This window comes from Narcine bancroftii, chromosome 3 (genome assembly GCF_036971445.1).
Source record: "Narcine bancroftii isolate sNarBan1 chromosome 3, sNarBan1.hap1, whole genome shotgun sequence".
Taxonomy (NCBI): domain Eukaryota; kingdom Metazoa; phylum Chordata; class Chondrichthyes; order Torpediniformes; family Narcinidae; genus Narcine; species Narcine bancroftii.
Window position 1 is genome coordinate 271982804 of NC_091471.1, and position 21377 is coordinate 272004180.

The window sequence follows — 21377 nt, forward strand, 5'->3', positions numbered from 1 at the left end:
GGAATGCATAACTGGAAAGGCTCTTCTAGTGGGATGATGGAATTAACCATGTTTGTTAGCAAAGTTATCGCATTGCTCTACATCATTAACTATTCAACAGCAAGTCCATATTTACTTTTACAAAAGACAAGTTACACACTGGGTTCGTGGTGTGTGAATGCATGTGCTGGGGGGTGTTTTTTGGTTTAGTTCACAGTTCATCTGAAATAGCAACAAAATTATTGTTCACATTCAACCTAAATTGGTCAAGAACTCCATCATCCATTCGAGAATTTCTCTGCAAGAACTTGATTAGAAATAGTCAGCTTGGCTTTGTACGTTGTAAATCACATCTTACTGCAGTAAATTCTCCATCATTTGGAATTCAAGCAACCGGCAAAAAATTTGTGGAAAATAATTTAGTAAAAAATACGCAACTTTTTAATTGGTGCCCCTAGGCAGTCAGTTCACCATCATGCAACACGCAATCTCAAACGACCAGCAGCTTCACTTGTCTGGCATCTATCAATCCCCATAAATGCTGGATACCAGGGTTCACTTTTAAAAGAGTATTCAAAAGGGCAGGGTTGTAGACTTAGCAAGGCTTTTCACAAGTTGGCTGGTCCAGAAGGTTAAATTATATGGGGCCCAAGGGATGCTGGGGAAACTGAAATGAAAAATTGGCTTGTTGGATGGAGTCACGAGAGTGGTTAGAGGAGGGTTTTTTTTTCCTGATTGGAGGTTGGTGATGGGCTGGATCACCTGTCATTTATGAATGAGCACGTAGATGACTAATGACACCAAAATTGTCAGTATAATGGGCAGTGAAGAAAATTGTCCAAGGTTACAACAAGATCTCAATCAAAAGAGAAAGTGGGTCAAGGAAGAACAGATGGGATCTAACTCATGGTGCAAAGGGAAGCATTCTGTTTTTTAACATCTTATTTCAAAAATTATACATAGTAACATTTTAAATATACATTAAACTTTTTCTCACAAACATAAACAAAACAGTTCCTCATTCCCTCCTTTCCCCCTCCCCATACATACAGATCCATTCACCATCAAAGCGTACATATTTTTTAAGCATATATTTTATACTTTTTTTTGTTCCTTTTTATTACTGTATCTGGGAAAGAGCAGCATTTTGATCGTTAAACCAGGGAGGATGTACACAGAGAATGAAAAGGGTCAAAGGAGTGTAGTAGAACAGAGACCCAAGGGAACAAGTACAGGTATGGAGTTTCCTGAAATTGGAAAAGTCAACTGTTACAGAGTATATAGATGTATTTTTGGGAGATAAATTGGGAAAGGTTTGTTAGAGTAGGTCAAATACAAACACTTTAAAACAGATCTTATTTAAAATACTGGAGCTCTGCCCCATGGTAGACATATCAGATCCACAGCTTTTGCAAGAGCTTTGGAGAGTGCTCAAGAGACTTCACTAATGGATTTTTGTTTACAAAAGGCAACAGATGAAAGAGCTTGTTAGAGTCACTGCTATCTGAGAGAGAGCCATGTGGCTTTGCAAGCAGAGAGAGTTAAACAGGTTTTCTCTCAGAGAGAGTGAGAGAGCGAGATCACTTGTACAGTGTTACAGCCAGAAAAGTAACTGGGAATGGAACAAGAAATGCTGGCAAGCTTATGGAAAGCCCAGTTGTAAGATGAGCTAGTCAAAGCCCTTGTGGTTTATGCAAGAGGAGAGGACTAGCTGTCTAATATTTCACTTGGAATTAGAGAAACAAAAAGGAACTCTGTGGTGACCTGAAAGAAAGAGGTCATCATCTGGAAAACCCTGAGGGGGCAAGTTTCATCAGCAAGACACTGAAGTGGTTGATTAAAAAGGAACAACAAATCTCTCTCTGAAAACAGACAGGAACCTTACTGAGCAGTAACCTTTTATCTTTCAAGCACCAAAGCCTGGTGAAATTCATAAATGTTAAATTCTGTGCACAGTATAAGAATTGCCTGCAACCAGTGAATGTGGAAGAATGAAAAGTGAGATTAGACTGTGAACCAAAGAACTTTACTGAACTTATACACACGTGCATTTAGAATTAGAGGGGGTTAAGTTAGGTTAATTAAGTCAATAGAGATAAGTTAAAGTTTAATTCTGTTTTCATGTTTAAAGATAATTAAAAGTAACTTTTGTTTAAGTAACCATTTGTCGTGGTGAGTATCTATTGCTGCTGGATTTGGGGGGTCCTCTGGGCTCATAACACAACTAAGTAGTGGGGGCTGATGGCATACTTGCCATCATTGGATTGGGCATCAAGTACACATGTTGGAAGCCATGTCACAGATGTTGATGAGATTGCATCTGGAATACAGAATGCAGTTTTGTCACAACACTATTGACAGGATGTGATTAATCCAGAGAGGGGGTACCAAGGTGATGCTGGGGCTCCATTACTTGATTTACCAGGAGACACTGGATAAGCTGCAACTGTTTTCCCTGGAATGAAGGAGTCCAAGGGGCTTTGGCAGATCTAGGTATTGGCTCCATAATGTGCAAGGGAGCTAATGGTGAACAGCACTCCTGAAGGGCCTTGGGCATTAACGGTTTCCTAATCACGTTGGGGATTCAGAACCAAGGGCTCTGAGTGACTTGGATGCTTCAAGCTCAGGCTCAATTAGGGTGGTCATTTCAAACTTACTAACCGGAAAAAATGCAGGGTCAGCGTCAGACACCCTCTCGGGTGGGGGGCACTGCCACCACATTTACCACTCATCACGCATGCATCCAAGCAGAATCATGGCTGCGCACACCGCATTTAATAGGTAAGTGCTTTTTCTGCCACTTAATTTGGGGGGTGGGGGGGTGCAAGGCCTACAGCCACAAATGGAGGACAAATGAACGTCCAGCTCAAGGTAGCTCCAAGAGGAGGACAGAGGGTTCAAAAGCCGGACCATTAGACCTAAAGCCAGACGTCAGCCACCCTAGGTTCAATGCTAGACCGGACATGAGGCCCTATGTCAACAGAGGTTATGGGGCCACAGGAGATGGCATAAGAGGAAATGGCAGGAATTATAGACCTAAAGGGGCTTTTTTTTTTGCTTCTCTTTCTTGTCTAGATCGTTGGGTTGGATAGTCGCACCTCTGCTTGCCTTCTGAAGGAAAAGAGTTTTTGTCTATTTTGCATCATTGATTTTTCTCAGGGAACCAGAGTCTAAAACAAGAGGACATTGGTTTAAAGTGAGATGGGTAAAAACATTTTCTCTCCCTGCCCTCCTCCACAGAATGAGTACCAGAGGAACATTTTTACATTGTTTAAAAGACATTTGGACAGGTATACAGATAGGAACAATTTGGTGCAAAATGGGCAAAATACAGAATAATGGAAGTAGCTCAAGTAGGCACCTTGCCACCACTTGGCCGAAGGGCCTTTTTTCATGCGGTACAATCAATGCCACAACCCTACAAGCCAAATATCTTTAAAATTTCTGTAATTATCTTGCCTCTGCCATTCCAAATTAATTAAAATGCTTAACGACAAAGGATTAGAAATTCACTGAATTTGGCCAACAGCAACACCTTGCTTCACCCTCTGAAGAGGATTTCCATAGCAGAGGCCATGCTCAATGCACATTCTCCTCGAAGGCTCATGCACAGTTGACAAGGCCCTTCTTCCTGGGGATTGCCACTTATTCCTTTATATTGTGCGATAACCTTAGCTATCAGTTATACGCTATTCAATGCAAGCGTAATATTTCTTGGAGGCACTCGGAAACACGGTGATCTGAATATTAACTTTTGCCATCACCCAATTTTATAAACTGACCAAATTTTATGAATGGTTGGGTTATGGAAGTTGGGTACACAAAAGGTAACATTAATCAAGACACAGTCTCTTCGGAAAAAGTGGATAAATGAGAAGCAGAGCGATTTCTGTAAATAAACACAGGGTAATCTCCCCAAAAACACGCATGGGGGGGGGGGAGAGAAAAGCTAAAAATAAATTGCATGTAGAAAAATCAGTCAGCATCGTGATGCCGAACTGGAACAGGATGCGTCATACTATCCTTATTCCAACTTGAAATGCATGGCTAATATGTGCAGCCTTGAATTTAATAGCTGACAAAGATGTTCTGTCTTTTATACAGTAAAACCCCTGGTATCTGGACTGTTAGATGCCAGTTAAGCATGTTTTCTGGTTGCTTGAGACTGGGTGTTGAGTGAATGGAGAACTAGCAGTGAGGTGAGCCAGTTTTAAATTTTCATATATATTTTTTTAAATACACATTCATTTTGTGATTTTTTTGCTGGTTGCTTGAATCTAGGCAACAGGGATTTTACTGTATTTTATTAATATTTTTATTGCTTCAATGCCTTTGTGCCTCCTTTTATCATTCCTAAAGTTTAAGTTCAAGTTTATTATCATCTAACTGTACATATACAACCAGACAGAAGAGCATTTCTCCGGACCACGGTGCGCGCACGCGCACGCACACACACACACACACACACACACACACACACACACACACACACACACACACACACACACACACACACACAATGTACATAAATATTTCGGAATGAATTACTCTGTTACGGGATGCTATTCATCACTCACATTCTGTGGAAAGAAGCTACATCCTAGCCTGGCAGTCCTGATTTTAATGCTCCTGTACCCCTTTCTATATGGTGGTCATCCAAAGATACTGTATGCTGGGTGGAGAGGGTCCCAAATAATTCTTTGAGCCCTATTTATGCAACACTCCAGGTGAATGTCATCAGTAGAGAAAAGGGAGACCCCAGTGATCTTTTAAGCCATTTTGACGATCATCAACTTTCAGTCCGATGCTTTGCAGCTGCCGTAATGACGCAGCCAGACAGGACATTCTCAATTCTTTTACCCTCCCATGATAACAATTTACACTTTATTTAAATCATGACTAAATTCTTTTTCAGAGCATAGTTATTGGCCAGTTTGCCTATTTCTCAGCTTAAGGTGTTGCACTCAAACACCCGTCCACTTTGACTGATGTACAATGAGTAATTAACTATCCCCTGAGGAAACAGGAATGATGCGAGTTTGGCTTTGGCGATACACCAGCCTCAATCTCCCCTCCGAATGTGATAGGAAGCTGGCATCCACACGGTGGCTGAAGGGTTTGCTTATATGTACCAAGTAGATGCCTTTTCAGCCAAATACGTACCCCTCCCCACAATGTGATTTGATCCCTCCTCAGACATCCTGTGTAACCCCAACTATTGCTGAGCCTTTCTATTTTGGACGCACAATGACCATGTTCTGAGACCTCTTGACCGCCATTACTCACTCTGCAGTTGTGGAGTAAGTAGGCAGAGGAAAGGTCTGTCTGCAAATTAAACCTACCAGAAATGTTAAATGTTAAAATTTAGACATTCAGCACGGTAACTGGCCCCTCTGGTCCAGAAGCCCGTGTCGCACAAATACCCCAATTAACCTACAACACCTGCACGTCACACACCCTTCTTGCCATGGGAGAATTTCTACCCCTTGTCGCACAAATACCCCAATTAACCTACAACACCTGCACGTCACACACCCTTCTTGCCATGGGAGAATTTCTACCCCTTGTCGCACAAATACCCCAATTAACCTACAACACCTGCACGTCACACACCCTTCTTGCCATGGGAGAATTTCTACCGCTTGTCGCACAAATACCCCAATTAACCTACAACACCTGCACGTCACACACCCTTCTTGCCATGGGAGAATTTCTACCCCTTGTCGCACAAATACCCCAATTAACCTACAACACCTGCATGTCACACACCCTTCTTGCCATGGGAGAATTTCTACCCCTTGTCGCACAAATACCCCAATTAACCTACAACACCTGCACGTCACACACCCTTCTTGCCATGGGAGAATTTCTACTGCTTGTCGCACAAATACCCCAATTAACCTACAACACCTGCACGTCACACACCCTTCTTGCCATGGGAGAATTTCTACCCCTTGTCGCACAAATACCCCAATTAACCTACAACACCTGCACGTCACACACCCTTCTTGCCATGGGAGAATTTCTACCGCTTGTCGCACAAATACCCCAATTAACCTACAACACCTGCACGTCACACACCCTTCTTGCCATGGGAGAATTTCTACCCCTTGTCGCACAAATACCCCAATTAACCTACAACACCTGCACATCACACACCCTTCTTGCCATGGAGAATTTCTACCTTGAAACTTTTAAAAATGCCTAGATTTTAAAAAAAAAATGGTTTGACAGTCAGAAATAAGGGCTGCTGTAAGTGAAAAAAAAGTTTGAAAAGCCAAATAGTAACTGTATCAGGATTCAGATGTAAACATCTCTAGAGATACAAGGATACATTTTGTAAACATTTTTTAAATTCATCACACTGTGCACTGGTCATTTGGGAAAAAGACTGACAATACCCCAGAAACATACACCTCAAATGTAAGCACTATATAATAAATTGGCAGCTTGCCCCCATTTCTTGATGGTTGAATGTTAATTTTTCTTTGGCTTGGCTTCGCGGACGAAGATTTATGGAGGGGGTAAAAAGTCCACGTCAGCTGCAGGCTCGTTTGTGGCTGACAAGTCCGATGCGGGACAGGCAGACACGATTGCAGCGGTTGCAAGGGAAAATTGGTTGGTTGGGGTTGGGTGTTGGGTTTTTCCTCCTTTGCCTTTTGTCAGTGAGGTGGGCTCTGCGGTCTTCTTCAAAGGAGGTTGCTGCCCGCCAAACTGTGAGGCGCCAAGATGCACGGTTTGAGGCGTTATCAGCCCACTGGCGGTGGTCAATGTGGCAGGCACCAAGAGATTTCTTTAGGCAGTCCTTGTACCTTTTCTTTGGTGCAACCTCTGAATGTTAATAATCACTGGGGGAAAGGCAAGGAACTGGAGCCTTTGGATGGCAAGTCACTGTTAACAGCATTGTAATCAAAAAGGCTGGGAAGAATATTTCCCTCAAAAACAAAGTTCTTTTGCATTTCAATGGACTTGTTTGCCACAGACTATGTCTTTGAAGATGAGTGGAGTAGATTGAAGCACAAAGGATCCAAGCAGAGTTTGTGCCACAGGCTCAATTGACAAGGTGGGCAAGTTCAAACATTCCATCTGTAATCTTTTTGCCTCATTGACTATCAGTTCTACGTAGCGTGAGAGCGAAGACACAAGTTGGCATCCTTTGCTAATCAGGAGAGTGTCAGCCAAAATTCACGTTCTCGTTATTCACTGAACTCAAATGAGGCCTGTCACATTTGTGGCCCGAAATGTGAAGTTAATAAAACATCAAACACAAGTTTTATCAGGTAAACTTCTCAGAGTCTTTATTTTCCAGTTTCCTTTGTTCTCCTGCTTGTGCTCTTGTCTCCCTCTCATACCACGTGACTTCCGGTACATCTCATACATATTCATTATCATGACAATGCCCAATGAACCAAATGCTTTGGCTCAATTCTCACTGAACCAAACCATCACCAGAAACCGAAGCTGGGAGTGGACACAGAGCCTTTCCTACTCCCTAGTCTTCAACGTGGCTTCTTTAGCACAACTATTCAGAAGTTGTTCGGAGGAGGCCCAGTCCAGACCACTGGGCGGAACTAGAATTCACATGCCTTCTTGTGCACCAACACGATGAACTGACCCATAAGGGAAACTGGATTGCCATGCAAAGGAAATGTCCAACATAATCAACAGTTAGGGTGTTGAAGTTTTCAAAAGCCCTGACACTTGGTGCCGTTTTAAAGTTGTTCAGGACGAGAGATAGTACGTTGCTAAGTAGAATGAAAAAATGAACCTAAGGTTAAACCTTTTTGGATAGAAATTAAAATATTTTTGGAGGAAAATATTAAAAGGTAAAACTCCCATTGGATCCGATGTTATTTTTATTTGGGTAATATTAAAATGGTTAGTCTTAAATTAACATTAACTATGCACCAAGTTGAATTTTTATGATTAGCTTTAGTTATCTCTAGAAAGTGTGTAGCTATTACTTGGAAATCGGTGTGGATTTAGAAATGCAAAGATGGCAGACAGTGTTGAGATCTTGAATTCCACAAAAAAAATAACTTATAGTTTACATGGTAAATATTTCTTTTAAAAATATGGAGCCCATATCTACAGTATGTTGGTTTTAAGATTTAGAACTCTCAGAAACTTGTCCTGGTGGTGATTTTCAGCTCCACAGTAGTTGATTTGAAGTTGTGCATGTATTTTTGATAATCTCCTTCTTTCTTTCTTGGGAGTTAGGGGTAGCATGGGAGGGGGCAGAATTAGGGTCATATATACCACATGTATTGCTTTTCTATATAATTTATTATCAATTGATAAATGTAATTTTAGTTTAAAAATTAAAAAAAACTAAAAAAAGTTGTACAGTAGAAGTGTCAACAGTTTGCAGATGACACAACAGTAGTTCACCTCATGATTGACAACGATGAGTCACACTATAGAAAAGAGGTAGAAAACTTTGTGAAATGGCGCCAGAGTGACAACCTGAGTCTCAATGTGGACAAGACGAAGGAGATGATCGTGGACTTCCAGAGGACCAGGAACAACCACCCTCCACTACACATCAATAATGCCGTGGTGGAGAGAGTGGAGACACCAAGTTCCTTGGAGCTCACTTAACTAGTGACCCATTGTGGACACTCAACATCTCCTCATTTGTCAGGAAGGTGCAATAGCAACTGCACTTCCTGAAAAGACCAAAGTGGGCATGTCTACCAGCCACCATCATATCAACCTTCTACAGGCTCTATCGAGAAAGTCGTGGCTAGCTGCATCACAGTGTGGTATGGTTGCTACAGAGATCAAAGGTCAATCCACATGACCATAAGAGTGGCAGAGAGGAGCAATGGAGGTTTCTGGCCCACAAGCTCATGTCACCCAATTACATCCAATTAACCTACAACTCCCGGCACATTTTGAAAGGTGGGAGGAAAACAGAGCCCCTGTGGAAAACCCACGCAGACACAGGGAGAACATACAAACTCCTGTCAGACAGTGCAGGTTTTGAACCCCTGTCCCAATTGCTGACGCTGTAACAGCATTCTCGCTAACCGCTATGCCAACCGTGCAGCCCTTTACTAACTGCTAATTTATCACAAATTGTTTCAACCTTCTGCTGGTCAAAGGAATTAGTACAGAGGGGTGAGTATGGACAGAGTGGGCCAAAGTGCCTCTTTCTGCGCTGTACAACTTTGAGCAGCAGAACTTAACCTCTATTCTTTACCTGGTGGAAGGACAACTTGGGGAAAGCTGGAGATGGGTGTTTTCTCTTGCATTCCTTATCACAACCGATTCCTCGGAGGATCTGATGGCAGAGGTTTCCCTCTGTCCAAGGCACCTGCAAGATCCAAGACGTAAGAAACATGCACACTTTGGACTTGCAGGAACTGCAACCCCTCTCTCTGTCCAGATGCTTACTTTGACACCAGTAGCAAATCAACCTCCACTACTGAGCTGTAATTTAAAACAACACAGCAGAGTAGAATTTACCACATCCATCAACAACTCCACTGACAGACAGCATCCACTGTAGCTTCTTTCCACAGAATGTGAGTGATGAATAGCATCCCGTTACAGAGTAATTCATTCCGAAATATTTATGTACATTTGTATTGTATCTTTATCTGTACATGAGATTACAAGGCGCTCTATGTGTGTGTGTGTGTGTGTGTGTGTGTGTGTGTGTGTGTGTGTGTGTGTGTGTGTGTCTGCGCACCGTGGTCTGGAGAAATGCTCTTCTGTCTGGTTGTATATGTACAGTTAGATGATAATAAACTTGCCTTTAGCTAGTCAATGGCTATTTAAATAACTAACGCTCGTCTTGAGGAAAACAAAAATAGCCATAGACAAGAAAGGTGAAAGATCTTGTTCACTGTCCAATGTCTCCTCGCTGATCTTATGTGCACGACATCTGCCTCACCCTGAACAGTTTAACTGTATTTTTCTTCTGCCTTTTTTGTTTTGTGTGATGCCATCCCCTGTCCATTTGGTTTTTGTTTTTATACTCCTTGTTGTACTAAACATGGGCTGACTTACCTGGATAGCATACAAAACAAAAATTTCCCCCCACAGTATCTTGGTACACATGACAATAAGCAATAATTTCATTGGCTGAATGTCAGTTAGGAAGCAGCACCTCTCGAAAGGAGATGAGGGATAAATGTTTCCTCTGAAATGTTGCCATCAAACATCACAAAACAAGGACAAGATTAAGACTTCGGCATTAAATATTCTTTGTTTGGGTAAAGGAAAATCACTATGGAGAAAAACCAGGTCAGAGCGCTGCATAAGAATTCAAAGTTGGTCTATTTTGGGAACACACAGGCACACATGAAAAATCTTCAACCAGTACTGGGATGGGCCCAATGTCGACTCAAGTTGCATACATTTCCACTCACCCACATAACCCCTTCCCAGCCTTCATCACATTCCCATCTGAAGCCTCTCCTTTAGCTGGACAGCAAACCTCAGCCCCCCCGAACCATTATACTTCCAAAATAACTCATCTTTTAAATTGCCAGAATGAGTGTTCATTTCAGGGATAGATTTGAGTGAGATTATTCAGGACTAATGTCCTAAATTTTCCATTACAATTTAAAAATTCTTTGCATTGCAGCTTTAAGATATCCACCTTGACTGATGGAGAATTTTCTGGAAATAATCCTTCAAGAATCTAGGGTTCTGCATGCTTTGGTAACAGACGACACAAAAATACAGAACACAAATCTACAGCACAGTACAGGTCCTTTGGCCCAGTGTTATGCTGACCCAATAACCTAATTGAACAGATGCCCAAAATTTCTCTACTGCATAGCCCTCCATTTTTCTGTTCTATGTACCTAATAGTCGCTTACAAAGTCCAATTGCACCAGCCTTCATCAAACATTGCCAACAGTACATTCCATGCACCCATCACACTCTTTGTTGAAAAATTTACCTCTTACACCCCTCCAAGCAAATTAAAACTATGCCCCCTTATATTAACCATTTAAGATCTGGGAAATAGTCTCTGGCCATCCACACGATCATCTAAGGTCATCCCTCATTCTCCATTGTTCAAAGGAGAAAGGTCACATTAATTCAACCTATCCTCATAAAGCATACTCTCTAATCCAAGCAGCATTGAGGATGTCCTCTGGACCCTTTCTAGAAGGATCCCCATCCTTCCTATAGTGATGTGACCAGAAGAAAACAATATTCTAAAAGGGGTCTAACTAAAGTGCAAAATGACCTTGCAGCTCTTGCACGCGATCCCATATTTATTGAAGGCCAATGCACCATGTGTCCTCTTAACACAACCAACCTATAAATGGGCTTTCCATAGAGAGTAGATGAATGCAAAAGGAGTCAGGACCAAATAACTTGCATGTATCTGTTGGAACCAGGAGCATTTACTATCATGAAGAGAAATGTTATCAGATTTCCTGAAAATCTCAGCATGTATGGAATGAGAAACAATTAGCATTTTAGTACAATAACTTACCCTATGGGTTCATTCAAAAAAAATAATTGATCCAGTCTTCTCTCTCAACAGATCATGCTTCATGAATATTTCCAACAGATTTGTTATTCTGAATTCTACACCTGCAGCATTTTTATCTGGAACACCCCACTGGTCTTTGACCAACTTTATTACAAAGGAACTGCTTACACTAACCATTCGAGACTCTCATATTTCAGAAACAATATTTACTTATTGTATATATGAATACTAGGCCACATTATGCATTGTCTGTCTGTACAGGTACCCCAACTTACGATGGGGTTTGGTTCCGCGACTCGCATTGCAAGATGAAATGATTGCAAGTCGGGGACCACCCGTACAGGCAGTTTCCTGAGCTGCTTTTGCTGGGAGGCTGACGTCCCCACTGCTGCCGGGAGCCCGAGATGGCGCCTGGTAACCAGGGGCAGCGACATCACTTCTCAACCTACATTGTGATTTGGAATGCATCCCCAGATTGCCATCTCTCTCTCTCCCTCCTCAATGACGGCAATCTGCACGTGTTCCAAATCACCTCTTAAAAAAAAACCTGCACTGGGCCCAACAAAGCACATTTCCTTGATGTCACTACAAGAGGACCACCAAAATGATGGCTGGGAGGTGGGGGGGGGGGGGGGTGGTGGAGGGGAGGGTTGGCAGTGGGAAGTGATCTCCTTCAGAGAACGAAAAGCAACCACTGATACAGGTACCTCCCTGACTTACTTTTATTCAAAACTAATTCTGATGATTGTAGCTTCAAAATGTCAAAAGTTGGAACTTGGTAAGTCTGAGTCTATCTATATGTGGGTTATGTTGGGGTGTGTGTCTATATATTTTGAACTGAGGACTGGAAAACATTATTTTAAAATCGGATTGTGCTTGTGCAATCAGATGACAATAAACTTCACTTGTCTTCATTTAACATTCAAGCTTTATGAACTCCTACAATGGAGAACAAAACTGCTGAGTTTTGGTTTTTGATTCAATCACTTCCACTCAAAATGCTCTCAACTTCCAATAACTTACAAGTACGTCCATGTCTTAAAACTGACTGGATAATAGGATTTTTCACCATCCTACTTGTCTCGGGAAGATTTCAAAATATCCCTTGACACTACTTCAACATAAACCAAGAAGTCTTTCCTAATTAGCAGGTCAATTTTAACCTTGACCAGAATCTTAGTGATAGCAGGTGAAGTTGTCACGTGGGAAAACACACACAGAAGTGTTGGAAGAATTTAACACGTCTCACAATGTCCATAGGAGGTAAAAATATATTACCGATGTTTCAGGCCTGAGCTCTTCCTCAAGGTGTAAGCAAAGAACAGAAAGATGTCAGAATAAAGACTGAAGAATGGAAGGGGGAAGACTCTAGACCCACAAAAGGTGTTAATTGGATACAAGAGGAAAGGTGAGAATTGATTTAGATCTGTGAAAAGAATCAGAGGGAAAAGGGAAGTGAGAGAAAGACAAAATTGGGGGAGGGGGTAGGAGACAGGGGCAATAAGATGGGAAGGGATGGGAAGTTTAATAGAAACCGATGTTAATGGTATCCAGTTGGAGGGTGCCCAGAAGGAAAATTAGATGTTGTTCCTGCAGTTGGTCTCAGTCAGGCAGTGCACGAGACCATTGACAGACATGTCCGCAAGGGAAAGGGGCAGGAGATTGAAATTGGTGGCCACTGGGAAATCCACACTATTGTGGGGACAGAGCCCTGGTGCTTCACAAAGCGATCTCTCAGATTCCAATGTAGAGAAGACCACAATGGGAGCACCGAATGCAGTAGGTGACCCCTGCAGATTCACAAGTGTTACTTCACTTAGAACGACTATTTGGGGTTCTGAATGGTGGTGAGGGAGAAGACATTATGTGAGACTGAGCGGGAAACTGCTGGACTCCCACATTTCCTTCTTTCACAACGCTGAGTTCACAAAACACTTTGTTCCAGTTGGTGATCATTCCATGGTTGCGAAAGCCTCTGTACAAACATAAGTATTTTTTTCTTCCCTCCCGAGTAGATCCTGAGTAGAAGAGAGAAAAAAAACCACTCGACTGATGATTAAGGGAAATGCTTTGTTGCAGCAAGTATTTTTTTCTAATGTAAAACCACAATTCTCATTGTGATTCTTGGATCAAATTAAAGTTGCCAAAGTTTTAGATGATCAGTGCAGGAATCTGCATTGTGTCCTTGTCATAAAGATCATTATCTCTAATTTAAAATCAACCCACATATCCAGATCACTTTGTGTTTGTCAACTGCAAATACGCATTGTTGCTGCCAGAGATTCCTCCTTTTTATGACCTTATGGAGTAGGAGTTTAAAGAACTCCTACAAAGTGAAACCCATGTTCTCGCAGGCCATGAACCAGACACTGATTACTTGGTTTAATTATCATGCATATATCCATTTTTGCAGGTGGATAGACAGTAATAATTAGTTGCACGAATAGATAGAAAGCAGCAATGTTACAACAATATTTTGAACATGCCAGTTGAAAAAAAATGTTTACATAAATGGCAAAACGAAACATTTGATCCCCTGTTAATACTGGAAGTTCTCAGGGTGCAGTCTTCATGTTCAGCTCCAGGAGACTAATCTGTAATAACTTGCAGTTTACAATGAAGTTCTTGATGCCACTCTTTTTTTTACCAATTAAGAAATGCTGGGCTAAATCTGAAGACCGTCTTACTAGGACCTTGCAGACTGCAGATTGGAATGGGGCTGCTTAGCCACCAAAGGGTGACATTGAACAAATCGAATTCCTAAGATTTGCCTGCTCGAAAGCATGTTCCTTCACAAATCGAAAACAAGTAATAACGGGTAAAATGTGCATCATCTTGACTGTAATCTGCAAACACAGACAAGATCTGCTGCTTCACCTCCCAGCCTCGTCTCTAATCGTGTTGAAACACGCCAAGCCTGTGCGGCACACCCTTTGAAAGCCAAAGCAATGTTGAACAAGGCAGGCCTAAGTAAATATCCTGCCATGACACACAATGCAGTCTCTGCGGCACAAACTCCATTCTGTGTGCATTTTTACAACTTTGCAGGATATTCAAACAGGAAGCAGCACAGAAGTAAAGCACACTGCACGAGGTTAGCAAAGCAATCGCAGAAGAACCCAAGTCCCAGGCTTCCTGACTGGCAGAGAGCTTCCAGATGAGGGATAGCTCAAAGCTGGCTCAGGCCTAGATTCAGCTGGATTAGGACCTGATTTCCACATTACTAGCAACCAGACGCAGAAATGGCATCAAACCCTGATGGATTTAACCATGGTAACTGTAATTAAACATTAAAGTTGTGCCTGACAGTGGGAATGGCTGCTTTTTTGTTCCATTGCCCTGCCCAATTACTGGGAATATTCAAATGAGGAAGTATGTTTCTTACTAAAAAGGAAATGGATTGATATTTATTAGTAATAAACTCAAATACCAGAGCGAGCACCTGTTCGAGAGGAAAAAAAGTGAGCTGGCACAGACCAATTCGTTGATTTTCACAGATAAATGAGTTTCTGAATTTGTTTTCAAGAGGGAAATATAAGGCATCAATTTCAATCTGAAGATTGCCCCAACTCAATCCCTTAAACTTTCTTTACTTTAAAAATTATGAGCTAATAAATTATTAAGCGGGTTCAGAGGCCATAGATCAGATGTTACAGCAGCAAGAAATTGTCAATAGATGTCTCAGAAAGAAAGCAAAGGATTAATCGGTGATCAGGGTGACAGAGGAAACAAAAAATAACCAGAGATCTGTAATCATGAGGCATTGACGGTTGGAGGAAGCACGGAACATGGGTACAAAGGTAAGTGAGGAACTTCTCGGAGAGCAACTCTTAGTCTGACGCAATACTCTGAGGGACAGTGTCCACGTTCCACATCAGAGCTCCACAAAGTGGATCGAGAATTATACCCTGGAGTGGGAAATCAATTGGACGATTCACACTGATTAGTTCACGTTCAAATTTCTGGAAATGATGCTTACTTAACAACTCAAAAAGGTCATCATCACATTTCACTTCAGAAAATACAGAGCCCTCCATAATGTTTGGGACAAAGATATATTTTTCCCTTCATTGGCCCCTGTTCTCTACACTTTTAAATTTATAATCAAACAATTAACATGTGATCTGAAGTGCACGTTCCAGGTTTTATTCAAGGTGATTTGTAGACATTTGACCATGTAGAAATTACAACACTTTCTATACATAGTTCCCTCATTTCAGGGCCCCATAATGTTTGGGACATTTGGCTTCACAGGTGTTTGGGAATACTCGGGTATGTTTAATTGCTTCATTGGTGCACGTATAAGAGAGCTAGGCTTGCTTCTCAGCTTTTGATCTCCTTTGGAGTCTGTCATTTTTCAACGTGAGGAGCAGAATTGTGCCCAATGAAAGTCAAAGAAGCCAAGGGTTATTGTCCATAGAGGACTTCAAGAGCAAGTTGCAAACCACTAATTAGCCACAGAAAGGACAGCCAGATTACAATTTGTCAATAAGTGTTTAAAAGAGCCTGCAGAGTTTTGGAAAAAGCTCTTATGGGCAGATGAGACCAAGATTACCTGGTATCAGGGTGATGGCGAGAGCAAAGTGTGGAGGTGTAAAGGAGCTGCCCAAGATCCAAAGCAGACCATCTTTGGCATATTTTGCAGTGTAGCCTCTTGTATTTCTGTTTGCGAAGTCTTCTACTGACAGCAGTTATTGACACATCCACACGTGCCTCCTGAAGAGTGTTTCTGATCTGTCGGACATAGATTTGGGGATTTTTCTTCATTATGATGAGAATTCTTCTGTCACCAGCAGTGGAGGTCTTCCTTGGAATACCAGTCCCTTTGTGATTACTGAGCTCACCAGTACACTCTGTCTTCTTGATAATGTTCCAAAGGGCTGATTTTGGTCATCCTGATGTCTCTTACAGTTTTATTCCTGTTTTTCAGCCTCATCATGGCTTCTTTGACTTTCATTGGGCACAACTCTGGTCCTCACGTTGAAAAATGACAGACTCCAAAGGTGATCAAAAGCTGAGAAGCAAGCCAAGCTCTCTTATACCTGCACCAATAAAGCAATTAAACATACCAGAGTACTTACAAACACCTGTGAAGCCAAATGTCCCAAACATTATGGTGCCCTGAAATAAGGGGACTATGTATAAAAAGTGATGTAATTTCTACATGGTCAAACCAAAATTTATAGAAGTAACCTCGAATAAAATCTGGAATGTGCACTTCAAATCACATGTTAATTGTTTGATTATAAATTTTAAAGTGTGAAGCACGGGGGCAAATAAAGGTTAAAAAGTGTCTTTGCCCCAAACATTATGGAAAGCTCTGTTAATGTTCAAACATTGCATATTTTTTTAAAATTACATCAATTTCTTGCTATTAACATTTTAGCCATCAGCCCTTCACCAGTAAACTTCATGGTTACAGCAATGATAAAGATAAATGTGAGTGACTATCTCTTGCCAAAGATCTTTTTGCTCAGAGAATACAAATCATTTTCAGATACATGACAGCACATTTAAAAACTTTCACATAACTAGATTTCACAGTTACTAACATCAAAATTGCCTTTATTTGGATATGTAATCTGCTTCCTACTATACTTCCCCTACACTCACCACTGCACAGACAAATAATGTTCCAACTCTTGCAAAGTTGCTGAGGACTCCACAGTAGTGGGCCGAGTATCAAATAATGATACAGGAGAGATTGAAAGTCAAGAAAATTTGTCAAGACAATCTCTCTTTCTCCACACACAAGGCAAAGTAGATGATCACTGACTTCAGTAAAGGGGACAAAGTCCATACCCCTGTCCACATTAAAGGCAGTGAAGTCTTGCTTCAGGTTTGTAGGAATAAATATCTCAAATGGACTGAAGTGGGAGAAGCAGGTTGATGTTACTGCCAAAAAAAAACAACAGTTCAACTTTCTCAGAAGACTATAAAAAATTTCAGCATGTTACAACTCTCCTCCCTCCCCCCAACCCCCATATCCCTCAACTTCAGCAGGGGCACTATCGAAAGCAAACTTGCTGCATGTCGTACGGGAGGTGATCGGCTCAGATCCGGAAGAAACTACAGAAGGCAGTGAGGTGCGGCTCAGAACACAGTTCAAACTTCTCTCCACATGGACTCTGTCGACATTACCCACCATCTAGAAACAGCAGCCAACATAGTGAAAGATCCATCACATCCTGGACACACTCTCTTCTCCCTCCTCCCACACCTATCAGGCTCTTGAATGAACCCCACAACAGTGCTACCCTTAGTTGATGCTCATTGATCTTCCTTTTCAATGTAATCCTAATTCTGTAAATGGTGCTCTTCACATATTAGAGATAATTTATGGTTCTGTTCGCAGAAGAATCCTCTTCTCCGCACTTGGTATTTTAAGACAATTAAACAAACAAATCATACTGGCTCACTTCTGGAAAAGTGGCCCTCCATTCTTAGATTAATGCTGGTTGCATTGAATTCAATGTCCTAAATGGTCTAAGCAAATGAGTATTAAGGAAAAATTAACCAGAAGAGCATTTCTAAATAATGTGATCATGATAGGGGAAAATGCCACAAGGGTATTGGCGCAAGAAAATAATCCACAATCTCTCTAATCCATCTATTATCAATGGAGGCCATACGCCCCATTTGCGGCCACAGCACATTTAAACACCATAGACTGATATCATAGTCGGTAGGAGAGAAGTACGGAAGAAACCAATTAAATTTGACTGCTCCACAGGGAAGGGGGCCCATTAACTTTGAACAGAGACCTAATAGGCCCACAGCCAAACACACGAAAGTCTGCAACACTGTGGTTGAAGTAAAAATACGATGCTGGAGAAATTCAGGTCAAACAGCGTACTTTATATAGCAAATATAAAGATACATAAATGACGTTTCGGGCTTGAGTCCCTCTCCAAGGTATGAAGAAAAAGGTTGAGAATGGCTGCTCTAATCTATTAGTTCAGAAGATTCTTCGTTCATGTTACATTCAGCAATGACTGCCCATGCTAACTGTTAAAGGGAAAGTTATCACAAGGAAGATCCCTTTCAATTACTTCCTCTCCTGGCCAAACAGTCAAGCTCTGAATTGCAGTTTGATTCCACACATTGAAGGTCACGAGGCAACAAATCCAGAGGAACCACAACTGATGGCTTTATTAGCCTCACAAAAGCATACAACTCTAATAGTTGTGAAGGATAGTGGAGTGCCCTTTTCAACTCAGCTTCCCACAGAATATATGACAGAATGCAAGTTGTGATTTTAATGATCAGGACCCCAACAGACCTAGCGTCCAAGCAAACAAACTGTTACACAAGGCTGTGGAATCACTGCAACAACACTTCTTTCACTACAATACTGCCTTATCTCTAAGAAGATTCCCAATAGAGGGAGTTAATCTATAGAATAAACATTAAACTGTTCAACTTGCATCACCTCTGCTCTCGAATCAAGGTCACTGGGACCTCAGCCATTGGACTTCAGTACAGGGTACATGGACAACGTTCTTGCAAGAGAACAAGTTCAAAATCATTGTTGACTCGTTCATGGAATCTTTCAAGGGAATGAATCAGATATTAAACATCTACAAAGACAAAAGCCCTCTCCCAACTTGCCTCAGACCATAAGCATACACAAGGAAACACTGAAGAAAGTCGACGGCTTTCCATATCTCAAGAACCATTTCTCAGTGAAGGCAGATATTGATAAAAGAATATCATCAGCCTTCAAAGAAAAAGGCCTCAAACCCTGCAGAGTTCATGTTCTACCAGGGTAGCAGGGCTCTTAATATTTTACATGCTTCTGATTCTTATCTATAGCATTAGGAGGCATCATGAATGCTAGTTCTACAAACCAAGCTCAGCATCCTCTCGCAATCCACAATTGAGGCTCTATGTTCATAATCCACTCCTTACAGCGCCGGATTCAAATCCAGACCACATTGTAAGCGTGCCCATTTTCAGGCTCGTGAAACAAGCCCAATATTCAAATTTCTGTCACAACAAGAGGTTACAGTTCAATGACACTCAAAACCTTTTTTGATATTGGACTACATTGACTAGAATATCCATCTGCATTCAAAATGGAGAAGGGGCATTTAGAAGGGCACTGGGACCCTCAAAACATTTATGAAATGGTTCAAACCTCCCCCTATTCAAGTATGATCTATTTCATCTGTGATGGAATTTGCAGATCCTAATTTTGATTTTCACCCCAACTAGGAAACCAGAGATGAAACAAAGAGTGGCATGTTCAGCGCGATGGCATTACAGCGCCAGTGGTCCGGGTTCGAATCTGCAACACAGACCTGCGTGGGTTTTCCCCAGGTGCTCCAGGTTCATCCCACCCTCCAAAACATACCGTGTTTTAGATTCGTTGGGTGAAATTGGGCAACAGTGGTTTCAATGGCTGAAATCGGCTTTACGGTGTTGTAAATAAAACTTTAAAAGATCATCCCTGTGGACACTGCACAAGAGGAAGTGGATTACATTTCAGTGTGTAACTGTTTGTCCTTGTTTACAAATACAAACTCGTATAGTGTAATGATACAGCGATCGCCAGTAAACAAAAGTCTGGATTTTAAGGAAGAGGACAAGCTAGTTTAAGCAGGGCTCTCAAAATATTTTCAAGGAGAATAAATGTCATTTTTTTAATGTTCTGAAAACGGACTATTTTGACCATCAGTATGCTGATGAGTTTATGTGTGCAGGAGATTTAAGGGATCCGAGCTGCAGTGGAAACTCAACATTGGATTTTATGTGGAGATGATTCAAAGGGAGGGGAATCTGGTAGGATTGGAATCATGGCTCTTCGACCATTGTTTACCACAGGAGCTTCTGTGTCCTGTTTATCAAGATTAGTTTTCCCTTAAAATAAAAATATGCCATTTGGGACCACTACAGAAAAAATGCACATCATATTCCAAGGATCTTCCAAAGCCAATAATTATTTAAAGCATTCTTTCTGCTGTTCTATGGGAAATTTATACGTTCGTGCCTGGTGTAAAAAGCATGAACAGAAATTCAACACAAACACAGCAAACATAAAGACATTGAGGAAAGAATTTGATCAAGTTGCCAGAAAAAGTGCCAACCCTACAGATTGGGAGGGGGCTTATTAAAAGCAAAGGTAAACTTGCAAGAAACAGAGAATTGGCTGTAAAAGCTTCTTGCCGCAAGTAAAATAAAAGTGGACCTCCAACAGTCAGCAGCGGGAACATCTTAGAATTGGGTACAAAGAGTCGGCAGACCGACTAAACACAGATTCCAATTCTGTCCTCACAGAAGAGGATTCTGGTAACTTCTCAGAAATGCAAGGAAACAATGAAGCCAGAATAACAGGAAGTTAAAATGAAATTAGTGGCAGCATAAAAGTAGTGGAGAAATAAAATGGAATAGAAAGGTAATCGCGCCCCCTCCCCCCCAACCCAGGGTCTGATGATCTGCATCTTAGAGCACTATCATTTGGCATCTTCCAAAATCTTTTAGAGTATGGAATAATTCCTGCCGATGCGCTATTTAAAAAGGCGGAGAGACAACAGGAAACCATAGACCAGCCCAACGTCTGAAGAGAAAATGCGGGGTATCAAGTAAAATGAATCTGGTGCAGGCAGAGTTTTTGTTTAAAACATCTTTCTCAATCAGTCTTGCTGACGAAACATGTCCCCTTCAGGGTTCTCCAGATGATCCTCTTTCCTTCAGGTCACCTTTCAGATCGCCAGTCTTCTCCTTTGACCAAAGTTTGCCAGCTTTGTCCTTCTGGAAATAATTTCTGTGACTCCTCTCTCTGTTTCGCACCCTCCCTCTCTGAGAGCAAAACGCTTCTCCTCTGCCTGCAAAGATCACATGCTTTCCCAGGCAAGCTGCTGTCGATACTTTGTTGCCTCCTGCAAAAAGCATTCTGCAAAAGTCCTGCAAATAATCCGTTTTAAAATGTGTG

At 41.6% G+C, this 21377-nt stretch overlaps 1 protein-coding gene across 6 annotated transcripts in view; it reads right to left on the reverse strand.

Moving 5' to 3' along the window:
* The window catches only part of LOC138758773 (phospholipid phosphatase 2-like), a 115562-nt gene that overhangs the window by 40122 nt on the left and 54063 nt on the right, over nt 1-21377 (reverse strand). The window contains exon 2 of one of the 6 annotated variants that reach the window (XM_069928151.1): nt 9185-9298. The exons of the other annotated variants lie outside the window; for them this stretch is intronic. Within the exon in view, the coding sequence (XP_069784252.1) occupies nt 9185-9236 (52 nt within the window). The 5' untranslated portion in view covers nt 9237-9298. The remainder of the gene's footprint in view (nt 1-9184; nt 9299-21377) is intronic. 6 annotated transcript variants of the gene reach the window in all.